At 48.4% G+C, this 13,907-nt stretch overlaps 1 protein-coding gene across 1 annotated transcript in view; it reads right to left on the bottom strand.

Moving 5' to 3' along the window:
* Positions 1–1,315: 1,315 nt before the first annotated feature.
* Positions 1,316–13,907, bottom strand: part of LNX1 (ligand of numb-protein X 1) — a 74,188-nt gene continuing 61,596 nt past the window's right edge. The window contains exons 9-10 of the mRNA XM_004590874.2: positions 1,792–1,950; positions 1,316–1,451 (exon numbers count right to left, since the gene is read on the bottom strand). Coding sequence (XP_004590931.2) covers positions 1,316–1,451; positions 1,792–1,950 — 295 coding nt within the window. The remainder of the gene's footprint in view (positions 1,452–1,791; positions 1,951–13,907) is intronic.

Genomic DNA, 13,907 nt, shown 5'->3' with positions numbered 1-13,907 from the left:
GTTAAAAATCTTTGTCATGTGATATATAAGAATAAGCCAGCAGCTCTGGCGTCACATCCAGTGAGGGAGTGTGAATGACTCGCTTAGCAGGGATCTGCAGAGCATCTAGTGTCTGGTGCGCAGGATGTCTGCGCAAGATACGGCTGCCTGCCGGCCACGCTGCCAGTTCCTGGTGCCTCAGAAGGGATCCAGCCCCTTCCCAGGCTCGACATCATTCAGGCCCTCACCCCTGTTGGACATCAGGCTCACAGCTGCTGCTTTATCAACGAGAAATCGGGAGCCAGGAACTCAACCCAAGTATCCCACGTGGGAAAACCGAACCATCCACTCTCTTCCAACAGACATTAGCAGGAAGTTGGGGTCAGGAGCTGCAAGCAGAAACAGAACCCAGGCCCACCACCTGGTGTCTTGACTGACAGGTCTAAAGCCCACCCATCAGGCTTTTGGTGGTGGGCTATTAGTGCCCTGACCTCAGGTTCTTGGGGAAACTAAATTCTCTCATCTGGAAGGCATTGGGTGGCCTCTGAGGTGACTTGTGTTAGGGTGGTTTCTAGCAGGCCCATGTTCCAACTTTGATCGCTATGATGGGTTTGAATCCCCTCTCGCCAACTCGGAGAGGGGCTGAGCCCTTCCGCCTTGCTCGTGGGAGAGCCACAAGTGCAGCCCCCCACGGTCACTGGTTATGCTGTGAGCAAAGCTGAACTCACGGCGAGCTGTAGGTTACTCATTTCTTACTAAAGGCAAGAGAGTGCACTTGTCAGGGTGACCCCAGGAGATTATGTGTCAGTCACAGTACCAGGTATGTGGTATTTGGAAGAATTACTGGGTTCTTCCAAATGGTGGTGACAGAAGTCAACTTAGTAAGCGTCACATACAAATGACAACTATGATTTCTGGGAAAATATTTATTTCTCATTTAATGAAAGGAATGTTTCTCAGTGTGTTTTAAATTTTTTAAAATTTCTCTTTAAAAATGTGCATAATGTACCTTTTGCTGATCTCTGCATAAACCCAAATTAATTTGAATTGATTTGAATTCAGGGGGGCAATTCAAACTATGTTAGGTGCTTGGAGCATTTGCTGAGTCAAAAACACTAGGTTGAGTCAAGTAAGAGACTGCATTATGACACAGACCAGTTTGTGGTCATTTTTAATTTTTGAGAATTTTATTTCCCGAAGTGCGAATGGATTTTTTAATTAAATTATACTTTTCTTGACACTTTAACAGTACACTCTTTAAATATAAAAATGAACAAGATAAATAGTCTGTTTCAATTTAGCTTGGTTGTGACTTTCCTGTGACCCATGATGGATCCTACAAAAAAGTGCCAGGCCAGGAAGCCAGAGTGAGAGTGATTCTTCCTTTTAGTTCTTTGAGCATCCGGGCCAAGCAGGTGTGCGTCATTCCCGAGGTACTTCTGCTGTTGACCGCGAGGAGAATGTCTCCACACCTGAACAAGACAGTAGTGTGCGGGGTCAGTGCTGAAGTCATACCAGTGGATTTCAGTGGCCCTGATGGCTGCTCGGCCTGTCGGTTGTAATTACATTACTGGAGGACTTCCTGTCCTGCCTTACTTTGATGCCATTGTCTGAGAAGGGTGGGCAGCTGCAGTGTGGGCTGGAAGCATGCATGATCCTTTGGTGATGCCGGGTGCTGTGGAAATGTCTGTTTCTCACACTCCCTTCCTCCAGAAATGAACACTATACCTTAGTTCAGATAGAACCAAGGTGGTGCGTCTCTGAAACAAACCACTTGAATGTAAGCTTTTGTCAGGTGGTCATGATTCTTACCTAATTCTTCCGTCATTGTACGCTGGTGTGCCTTCCACGAGGGATTTGATGAAGAAAGGCTTGTGCCCGCTGTGTTCCTCATAGCCTCCCACGATGCAGAAGCCGAGGCTGCCCGCCGCGTTCCTCCGCAGCACAACGTCTTTGCAGTTACACAGGTGCCTGTGACAGGACACATGGAGGGATGCAGCGTTCAGTGTAACTTGGCTACAGCGATGGCGCCTTTGCCTCCCATTCCTTCTACAGGTATTTTTAAAGGCTAAGTAGCACTGGACAGGTCCCACCCAGATGTGCTTCACAGCTCACCAACTTTTGTGTTGTCGGCTGACTTTTTGTGAATAATCCATTTTGTTTCCATAGCTGTAAATGCTTTAAAAAGTGACGCCACTGGTTATGCTCTGTCCGTACACCGATTAGGAAGGGTAATCCTATCTTTGGCTTAGAGATGGCTTAGTGCCTAATTTTGGCTTAGTGAAAAGTTGGGAATGGCTAAATCCTCACTGACTAAAGCAAATATAAATATGGGCATATTTTTGTTGTGAATTAAATTTCTAATGAAGGCAGAGATCCTTGGAACAAATCACCCATCTCAATGACAGTTTAAACCTAATTAATGAATTTGTGGAAGAGTTTCCAACCTTTGGAAAACACTGCTCCTTACCTAGTTGTGCATGTTTGGTCAGAAGTGTGCAGCCGTAATGCGAATGCAAATTGCACATTGAGGAAAAGCTAAACCGACATAAACTGATGAAGACACCGTAAGAGGAGTGGGAGGAGGAGGGAACACAGCATTGCTCTAAGTGGTTGCAGTCATCAGTTAAATAGCAAATGAGGTCACTGGGCCATTGTGCTCAAGCTGTGGAGCACATGGACACGGTGTTCCAGGTGCCATGGAGCTGCAGCTCAGAAGTTAGCCCTTATTCCCGGGTCCTATGTCCTGTGTGGCTGTGGCCCATGACCTCCTGAGAGGAAATGAGCATTTTCATGTTACTAAAATGGCTGTTTATGAACTGTACCTTCAAATAATAACCCACTGCTTTTTGAAAGTCAATAAAAGCCTCTTGTGAATAAGTGAAGTTGGTCATTAAATTTGTGTTGGACCTTGCTAGCCAGTGTAACTTTTTCAAGCTGTTGCTCATACTCAGTTGAAATAAAACCACCTCTGGGGTTTGATGAATATCTTTCAAATGCACTATTGTATGTGTCACCATATATATCACGATGATTTTTCATTGAAGTGATAGCTAAAAAACATGAATTTTATAAAATGGAAAAGCAACTTGTTTTAATGATTGATCTGTTGTGATTCACAGCAAGCCTTGTTCCCAAACAACAAGACATCTCCATTTCCCAGTGGGGAACCTTGGGCCCCCTTTCTTGGAAAGGAAGCTAAGTAGTTAGATGATGCTTTTCTGAGTCCTGGTGAGACGTCTCAGCACTTGCCAGGCGTGGTGCCTGGACTAGATGGGTCACGGGGCAGCACTTGGAACTGTCCCTGTTGCTCATTCTTGTGGCCACGGGTTGTTTCTTCCTCTGGGGCCCCCTTTATTGTAGTTCTCCATAAAAGTCGTGTTTCTATGAACCGCAGTTACACCTCCATACAATGCCACACTAGAACTTAGTCCTCTACAACTTCTCTTGCTGTAGCTGTCCTTTTTCTCCCTGCCTTCCCCCAGGTGCTTGACAGTCCCTAATTTACTTTCAGATGGCCTCTGGCTCCTACACGGCAGCTCTCTGGCTTACTTCACTGGGGCAGGTGAATGGCCTCATTCTGTTCATGGCTGAAGAATGCTCCCTCTGTACATTGCCTTCATTTCTTCAGCCATTTCGCTCAGTGGACATCCAGGCTGACTCCACATCTCTAACATCAAGGTGGGGCAGCTGGGCCTGCTTTGTGAGGAACCTCGGGTACTATTCTTTTGCCTTCCCAACAACAGTGTGCAAAAATTCCATTTCGTCTACAGCGACTAGCACGTTTTTCATAGCTGTTGTAGCTGGGGGAAGATGGTATCTCATTGTTTGGTTTGCATTTTCCTGCTGGCCAGGGACATGGAGCATGCTTTCCTACATTTGTTGGCCATTTTTGTTTTTTTGGTTTTTTTTTAAAAGATTTATTTATTTTATTACAAAATCAGATACACAGAGAGGAGGAGAGACAGACGGGAAGATCTTCCGTCCGATGATTCACTCCCCAAGTGAGCCACAACGGCTGGTGCTGCGCTGATCCAAAGCCGGGAACCAGGAACCTCTTCCGGGTCTCCCACATGGGTGCAGGGTCCCAAGGCATTGGGCCATCCTCGACTGCTTTCCCAGGCCACAAGCAGGGAGCTGGATGGGAAGTGGAGCTGCCGGGATTAGAACCGGCGCCCATATGGGATCCCGGGGCGCTCAAGGCGAGGATTTTAGCAGCTAGGCCACGCCGCCAGGCCCTGTTTCTTTTCTTTTTTTCTTTTTTTGAGACTTGTCTTCAGATCCTTTCTACCCATTTTTAAATAACATTTTTTGTTGTTTCTTGAGTTTCTTACATATTTTCGATAATAATCGTTTGTCAGATGTTGTCTTTTTAATCCATTTGTTTGCTGTACAGAAGCTTCCTACTTTGATGAGAACCCATTTGCTGTTATTTCATTTTGGGGGGGAATTTACCCCCCAAAACTGCCTTATTGAAGTCTTGGAAGTATTTTTCACTATGTTTTCTTTTAGTAGTCTCATAGTTCTTTGATTCGTTTTTTAAAAAAAAGATGTATTTATTTTTTGTAAAGGCAGAGAAAGATCTTTTTATCTGCTGGATCATTCCTTAAATAGCCACAAGGGCCAGAGCCAGGGGCTTATTCTGTGAATTGCCTGTGGGGCCATCTGCTGCTTTCCCACGTGCATTAGCTAGGAGCTGGATGGGAAGTGGAGCATCCAGGACTCAAACCAGCACCCACATGGGATGCCGGTGCTGCTGGCAGAGGTTTAGCTGGCTGTAGCCCAGGGCCCCAATCTGATCCATTTTGAGTTTACAGAAGAGAGATGGCATCTGTGTCATGTTTCAGCTTGCAGCAAATGGATACCTAGTTTTCCCAGCACTGTCCCTTGAGGTGGTTTTGTGCTCTGTCCTGTTGGTGTGTCAGCACCAAGCTGTTCTGCTGCCTGGCTCTGTGGGCTGTGAGTCAGGCATCGCAGGACTTCCAGGTGCAGTGCTGTTGTCGCTGAAGATCGCTTGGCTCTTCAAAGTTGATTGGTTCTGTGTGAATTGTAGGATTTTTTTCCTGTGAGGAATGTCTCTGCTATTTTGATGAGAGTATGTTCTATTTGTAAAACTGTTTTGGGTCATTTGGACATTTGTAACAATTCATTCTTCCAATGCATAAACAAAATTTTTCCCATTTGGGGGCCTTTTAATTTTGGGAATCATTTGAGAATTGTTAGAGCAGTTTGGTAGAATTCAGCAGTGTGGCTTCAGGCCCTGGAAATTTATTTTCAGGATTTATTTTTATTTAAAAGGCAAAGTTAGAGATCTTGTATCCACTGGTTTACTCTCCAAATGGCTTCAGCAGTGGAGCTGATTGGAAGTCAGAAGCCAGAAGCTTCCTCCAGGTTTTTCACATGGCTGCAGGGTCCCAAGGCTTATGGCCTTCCACTGCTGCTTCCCAAGCCACAAGTAGGAAGCTGGAATCTAGCACATGAACTGGTGTCCGTGTGGGATGCTGGCACCACAGTTGGAGGCTTGGCTAACTATGCCACAACACCAGCCCCAATGGATTTTGTTAGACTTTGACTACGGATTCAATGTAATTGCTAGTTTTGGGTCTAAGTCTTCCTCCTGTTTTCATGCTTCAATTTTGGTAAGCTGTGTTTTAGAAAAATTAGTGGTGAGTGTTGTGTAGATCCATCCAGCTGCTCCACTTCTGATCCAGCTCCCTGCTAATGTTCATGGAAAAGCAGCAGAGGCTGCCCAGTTGCTTGGGCTCCTGCACCCATGCAGGAGAACCAGAAGGAGCTCTGGGCTCCTAAGTTAATCCTGGTACAGCCCTGGCCATTATGGTTATTTAGAAAGAGAACTAATGGAAAGAAGAGAGAATGTGTGTGTATGTGTGTGTGTTTTTATCTCTAAATATCCCTTTCTAATAAGTATTTGTAAAAGTAAAATTTGGGGGCCAGTGCCATTGGCATATCATATGGATGCCAGTCTGAGTCCTGGCTGCTCCACTTTCTACCCCTTCCCTGATAATGGCCTGAAAGAGCAGCAGAGGATGGGCCAAGTCCTTGACCCCTGCACCCATGTGGGAGAACTGGAAAAATCTCCAGGCTTCAGGCTGGCTTAGTTCCGGCCATTGCCACCAGTTAGGGAGTGAACCAGTGGATAGAGGATCTCTCTCTCGCTCCTCTCTCTCTAACTCTGCCTTTCAGATAAAAATCTTTTTTACAAAATTAAAGAGGCGATCAAAATAATCTGAATTTTTTCATAGTAAAAAATGTAAGCCTGTTTCATTAGTCAAATACAAAAATACCAAACTACACAGTACAGTGGTTACAGGACATTGGGTTATTGAGTACTAAAACTTGTTTCCTTTGTTATGTCTCCGCATTCATGAAAAGTACTGAAACTTTATATTGAGTGTCTGTGCACACTTGGTGTGCAGCCCTGCTCTGTGGGTTTAGTACAAGGGATGGCTTACCTTGTGGCTGGATGGCAGTGCCGCCTGCACTGGGTAAAGGGTCTGGAGCTTATTGCTACCACACTAAGACAGTCTGCTCTTGCGGAGATGGTCATCAGAATGGAGAAAATATTTTACGGCAGTTTTAGTGAGCCTAGGATTTTAAGCATTTGGGCAACATGAAGCAAGTGATTTAACTCCAAAATTCATCTTTTGTTACTCCGCAGTTACGGCGCTTTGCCCTGTGAGGTTGTTACCACGTTGAATGCTGTCTCAGAGACAGCAGTCCTGGATGCATGCATGTCCTGTGTGAAAAGCAGGACATTCTGTCCAACCTGGAGTTTCCTCGCTGATGACTTTGAGCAGACAGGCACAGCCACACCTGTCACTTCTCTGAGCACTGTTGGTGAGTGACCTCATAACAGTGTGTGGAAATTCTTTCTCTAAGTGTCCAACTTCGATTTGCCTTTTCATCTGTTGGCCACTGAAAAACACCTTTCCTTGCTTCCTTGTAGGAATGCTCTGTAAAATCCCAGAAGATAACCTGACAGGTTTGTGAGTTTGGCCCCAACAGCTTTCAGAAGTTGGAGCCATACTTGGTGCCCATGTTGCAGAAAGCAGTAAGGGCTCCAGCGGTGGCTCGGGCCTTTTCTTGGAAGTAATCCTGTGGTGTGTGGTCACAGTGCTTCATGAGCGGCCTCCTCACCACGTGATAGAGAATTTGCTAGACTGGAGTGTCCTGGCCTCACAGTTCAGAGCGTCCCTGTCGGCAAGCACATTGATGAGTTCTGTTGACCTATGTCCCCCAGGAGAGCGCTGTGCTGGGTTACTTCATGCAGTGCAGGCCCTTTCCTGTGGACAGTCCCTGTAGTTACCATCCTTGCGGGTGCACCCGCAGCACATCCTACCCAAAACATAAACTGGCAATTGACTGGCAGCGTAAACATTGAGGATTGTATTGTATACAGCCAGCTGGCTTGCTGCAAAAAGCTTTAAGAATTCCCACATATCATGATCATGGTTAATTCACACATGTACTAAAGATGTCTTGAAATAAGAACACCCACACATCATCAGATTAGAATGTAGATGGTGCTGCAGGCCTTTTGTTTCCAAATCTGTTTTCCTTCCCACAAGTCATGGAATGTGGTATATTTTTGCCACAGAATAACCAGCTGTTTCCAAGGAAACAATTCTAAACAGATAACCCTGGTGAAGTGTATATATGCTTTGGTTGTAGAGAGTCAGAATGCTACCTTAGTATAAGCCATTCTACAAAGTATTACTTATGTGTCTTGGACTGGGAGCTACTTGTGATGACTTTAATGCTCTCTTCAAGAAAATAGTTCGTGCTTGAATGTCTACAGTGGCATTCATGGTTTCATGTCTTCATTAGTCAACAGGTCCCTGTTAGGGTTTGTACACCTAGTGAAAAATTCCAGCTACGAGGCTATGTTGTATAGATGGGTAAAGCATATGAATTCTCATTTTTAGATCCCTGAGATCTGAGATCGTTCTTTTCCTTTCAAAAAAACTGTCTTGTCTTTATACAAATCCAGTGACACCTGATTCACTAGCAACAAATAGGTAATTCTCTAATTTAGCTTCCCATGTTGAACTGTATTTAAGAGTGAGTTTGATTCCAGCTTTGAATGATTGTAGAAGCATGGTTTAAGAAGCACCCTTTCAGTCTGAGATTTCTGACAATGTGGTTACAGTTGGAGAGTGCCCCTGGTCACATAGAGTGGCAGGGAGGCGGCACAGCAGGGGCTCTGTGCCCCTCTGGCAGGCCAGTGTACCAATACTAGTCTTGAACGTGGCCACCTCAGGCTACTCCCAGAGTTCTAAGCAACCTCAATTTCTGTACTTGATACAGGACAGAAATACACAGGTGTGCATCAGCCCATCATTGCCTGTGCTCCGGGTGATCTTGGAAGACATGATTTACAAGGGACACATTGCACATTCCCTTTAGAAGAGTTACTGATGAAGAAACTTGGAATAGAAGATAAACCTACAAATCCTCTCTGGGAGGTTGGTTTGTGACAGCCTCTGCCCACCATGGTCCTCACGGTTGGCTGTGACCCCTGGCCACCCCCTCAGGGCCTCCCCTTGCAGCTGCCCTCATTCACACCTCCTGTCTCTGGACAGCGTCTCCTTAGTGACACAGAAACTGGACAGTTAACTACAGCACGCGTCCCACGAGAGGACATGGTCTGGGCAGATGATGTAACTTGTGGTTCAGTTAGTGACAGGCCCAGAAACAGCATCTTCAATGTCTTTTCTAGTGATTTCCTGTTACATGATCTTACAGCTCTCCTTCAAATTGCATCCAAGTACTATGTGTCACTGCATCACGAGACTTCTCGTTACAACATTTTGAAGTATTCTGTCTTCATAAAAGCCTGCCTAGTCTAGGAGTCTAGATAAGTCTTTTCCAGGTTGCCGTGTTCCAGATTGTGCATCAAGAGCTCAGTGTCCGTTCGCAACAGGACAGGGAGGCCACGAGCTGAGGTACCAGCACGGGCTGTGCCGGGCTCTCCTCCCTGGGCTGCCTGCCTCCTCTGCTTCAGGTGCCGCCGGAGAGAGGCACTGGAAGCCTGCGCACCTGCAGTCACGTATTTAGTGTCACTGAAAACTGTCTGTGAGACTTTCTTGGCAGGCTTTCCTACTGTATTAAGTTTGGGATGAGACTTGAGCTTGTAATGGTTTTTAAAGAGCGAGCCTGCAATTCTTCAGTGAGTCAGTCGGCTGAGAGAGCCAGAGCATTGCTGGGTACCACGGAGCCAGTGATGCCCTAACTGTGCCACCTTCGCTCTAGCCTCCAGCTTAGCCTGCAGGTCTCAGAGCTCCTCATGCCCCACCACACCTGGCCCCTCTCTGCTTCTCTGACTGTCTCCGAACTCCCCGCTCTCAGGGTCCAGCCACACAGTCCTTTTTGATACTTGTGAACTGAGCCAAGTTTGTTCCTGCTTCAGGGCTGTTGTGTTAACTCTTGCGCTATCTGGTACACTCCAGCTTTAAGGATGTCGGTTTGCTGACTTTCACAGCTGCAGGCTGGAGACCATGTTCACAGTTGCTTGTGATTTAGGCATAAGCAGTTTCTCATTTATGTTTTGACCAACTAAGACATCACACAGGGAAGGTGCAAGATTGAAAACCACACATCCTCCACTAGGGGTGCTGGAGCACCCTGCAATGACTGTTAGACACTCCCAGGCTGACTCCATGTGGGGCAAAGGCAAGGGTGCGCTCAGACGGTTTTAGCATCCGCCCAAGAGAGCGCACCGAACATCGAACATCGCTGCTTGGTGGCTCTGCCCCGCTCCCCAAAACAAGGCAGCCTGGACCCAGTTCCAGCCCTGTGTGTAACTAGTCATGTGACTTTGGACAAGTTCATCAGCCACTCTGTCGGTGTCCTGCCGTTACCATGGGCTTACCAATACCATATACCTCACAGAGTTAATGTGAGTTTTGAGTGAAAAATGCCAACATGGGGGCCCGGCACGGTGGCCTAGCGGCTTAAGTCCTCACCTTGAACGCCCCGGGATCCCATATGGGCGCCGGTTCTAATCCCGGCAGCTCCACTTCCCATCCAGCTCCCTGCTTGTGGCCTGGGAAAGCAGTTGAGGATGGCCCAAAGCTTTGGGACCCTGCACCCGCGTGGGTGACCTGGAAGAGGTTCCTGGTTCCCAGCTTCGGATCAGTGCAGCACCGGCCGTTGCAGCTCACTTGGGGAGTGAATCATCGGACGGAAGATCTTCCTCTCTGTCTCTCCTCCTCTCTGTGTATCTGACTTTGTAATAAAATAAATAAATCTTTAAAAAAAGGAGCCAACATGGATGTTAGGGTAGTGCCTGGTATATACCAAAGGGTTCTGTGAACATTAGCTGCCATTGTAGCCATTGTGATTCCATGGTATCCGTCTTCAAGCTAAAATGTGAAGGTTTTGTGACTAAGTATATATGTATATACATATATATATACATATATATCAAGGAAGCACCTCGATCACCTATATGGACAATCTTTGTTGAAATGCTTTAAGATTCTTTGGGTTGGCATTGAGGTTATAGTAGGTAAAACCACTGCCTGCCATGCTGGCATCTCATGGGCACTGGTTTGTGTCCTGGCTGCTCCACTTATGATCCAGCTCTCAGCCAATGGTCTGTAGAGAACAGGAGGAGACTGTCCAGGTGCTTGGGTCCCTGTTATTCATGTGGGAGATCTGGAAGAACCTCCCAGCTTCAGGCTTCAGCATGGCCCATCATGGGCTGCTGTGGCCATCTGGGCAGTGAACCAGCAGATGGAACATCTCCTTCTTTCTCTGTAACTCTGACTTTAAAGTAAACAAATCTTTTTGTTTTTTAATGCTTTGAGAGTTTCAGGGAAGGAAAAGGTTAAATTCTCAGGCAAGAGGAAGATGGAGTTAAATGTGTATCTCTGGCGCCTACCCAGTCCAGATGACAGCATACTTTGAACAACTTCCAGATGTGGAATGTGGGCCCAAGAGGCCATCAAGAACACAGCAGAGTGCTTGGGGCTGTCTGAGTCACCTCTCCCCTGAACGACAAACAGCACAGCCCTGGCAGCATCTGGACCCGCTGTCTGCGGGTCGCTAGGCCAACTGCACGCAGGTGCCAGTCGCATTGTGCTGGGCAGCCTCCTTTTCTCTGCCACTGCCCATGTCTGACATCACAGCTGCAAGCATGCGGCCCGGCTCACCATTGCACGGAACTCCTTCCCATGTGCCGTCCCACTCCCCCACCCTGATTGCACATGCCATCCTGGTTCCCTGCCCACTGACATGTTGCAGCATTTTTGTTCATTCTCAGACAACTGTCACATGGCTGGCTCTCACATAAAGGCAAACCCATTGATGCTTAACCTGTTCAATTTGTTAACTTTGAGGGATATTTCCCTCAAAGTGAGTTAAAGTGTATCTGCAGCCTCAGTGTCTAGTGACTCACATGCAAAGCCGTGTGCTGTACTGTGACTGACCTCTTTACTATGTCCTTTGCACCGAAGGGCGGGGTATCTGAGCTGATGACACCGCACCCATCAGTCAAGGAGACAGTGGGGTCTCAGGGCTGTGGGCAGTCCAGACAGCAGGTGAGAACAGAGCCCCCCTATGGAATGTGAAGGTGTTGGGCTGGGGGCTCTGTCTAGAAACTGTGTGAAGACCAAACCTGGGAGCAGGCACGATGTGAGGATTCTGAAAGAGGGCCACGTGGGCATACTCCTGAAATGGCGGAGGAAAGACCATTTGCTCTTCCACTTCTACAAGCACCTCCAAGAGCAATGAGAAGACTTGGCACAAAAATACCAGTTGTACCTTCACCAGAGCATGGTCCCCAGCTCCAAGAGGGCTGCCAAGGGCAAGTCCAGAGCAGGAAGGGAAGCAGAGGACAGGACGACACAGCCACAGGTGTAGGCCAGGTCAGGAAAGCCCTGCTCTGGTGGGCAGCACAGCCTCCCCATCCGGAAACAACAGGAATTGGCTCTTGTAATAGCTCTGCTGGGACCCACTTGGTGTGGGCTCGACAGTGGGATCCCAGGAACTGCCCAGGCTGACTGTGCATGTGTACATGCATGCTGAGGAGGGTGGCAAGGGGGTCTACGAGGCCATTTCTAATTGGTCCAGAAGAAACCCACATGAAAGCCCATGTCATCCAGAGATGTTTCTGCTACTGGGTGTATGATCTGGCTCCTTCCACATGTGATGTACCCCCAGCAGACAACTGCTCTGAGCAAGTGACCTCACCCACAGGTTGAAACAGTGCCAGCAGAGAGAGGGGAGGCCAGGAGGAGGGACAGGGAGTGGCAGGAAATTAAGACAAGGAGGTGCAGTTGGAGAAAGTGACGTTTGCCACCAGCCACATCTCTGGGGACTTCACATGTTCCCCCAGTGGAGGCTTTGAAAAGAAGAGTTTAAGGTCAAGATGCGATGTCTGAGCAAAGGATGAGGGGCAGGACAGGAGAAAGGACAGGAGGAAAAGAATTAAACAGAAAAACCCAAAACTAGAAATGTAGGTGGCCATAAAGGAAATGAACCGTGGAAATCTCGGAGAGGCATATTGGGAGTTACTCAGGGAAGCAGGGGTCAAGTGTTCAAGGCACAAACGGGGATGTGAAAGAGATCAAAGGGAACCCTGTCTGGAGTTCCTGAGCAGACACCCCAAGATGGCGGAACAGTTGTCTCAAATATGAGGCAGAAGCAGGAGGACTATGCCACATGATGGCCAGCGAACACACTTAGGACTTTGCTCAAAGCCTGGCTGTGAGAGCCTGAATGCTACCATGGTGACCGTGTGGCCCCTAAGCTCGGGCAAGCCCTATCACCTGGCTTTGTCCCTAGCACTTCACGGGATAAAAGTGTGCCCACCAGCTGCTCTCCCCTCCCCATGGCATTTGTGGCCACTCTGTGGTTTCCATGGCAGCTTGGGCACTGCAAATGGCCCCTTTTGGAGAGAGGCTCTCACTTCTGCGCCGGGTGCTCCCTGGACACACATGTGGTCCTGGGGGTCACCTCTGCTGGGTGGATCTGAGGGGACAGGTTTGTGTTGTTTGTTCTATCAGGAGGCTCTAGCAAGTTCACGGAAAATGGAATGAAACGATCAACTGATTTCACTGCATAAAAATGTCAAGATCTGTGCACAGTTTTTTGTACAATGCATTTTCCATGAGCGTTGGAAAACTCCCCAGGAAACAGGGGGACAGAGGAAGAAAGGTAAGAACTCCCGAGCTCTCAGCACCAGAGCCCCTTCTAGCCACTGTCTTTTCAAAGGGTGCAGGCAAAATGCACAGCCCCCTAGGTGAGGAGGGGGGAGCTCTCATCCCTGGCCAGCCCCCTAGGTGAGGGCGGGGAGCCCCCATCCCTGGCCACAGCCCCCTAGGTGAGGGCAGGGGAGCCCCCATCCCTGGCCAGCCCCCTAGGTGAGGGCGGGGAGCCGCCATCCCTGGCCTCAGCCCCCTAGGTGAGGGCAGGGAACCGCCATTCCTGGCCACAGCCCCCTAGGTGAGGGCGGGGAGCCACCATCCCTGGCCAGCCCCCTAGGTGAGGGCGGGGAGTCGCCATCCCTGGCCAGCCCCCAGTGCAGACTGAGAGGAGCTACCATGTTTAGAGGACAGCATCTCACTCTGTTCTCGTGTGAGTAGGTGACAAAACCTCTCCCAGACGAAAAGCCAATGAGGACTTCCTTTCATAGATCCTGGCCTCAAGGCCCAGGTGACGATGACCTGGTGGTTAAGGGCTTGTGGGTACCCATGTCCCAGCTGGATCCTGTGCCTGGCTCTAGCTCCTGGCTGCAGATTCCTATCAAAGCAGGTGCAGGGCATACCTGTTGAGGCGACAGGGGTCGGGTTCTTGCCACTCATGTGGGAGACACAGATGCAACCCCAGCGTTTGGCCTGCTGTGGAGATTTAAGAGCTGAGCCGGGGGATGAGGGCTCCTGCCCCAACTCTGGCTCTTGCAT

The sequence above is a fragment of the Ochotona princeps genome, chromosome 7, assembly GCF_030435755.1.
Source record: "Ochotona princeps isolate mOchPri1 chromosome 7, mOchPri1.hap1, whole genome shotgun sequence".
In the NCBI taxonomy this organism is placed as follows: domain Eukaryota; kingdom Metazoa; phylum Chordata; class Mammalia; order Lagomorpha; family Ochotonidae; genus Ochotona; species Ochotona princeps.
Note: the sequence above shows the minus strand (reverse complement) of the source record. Positions and strands in the feature narration are given on the sequence as shown.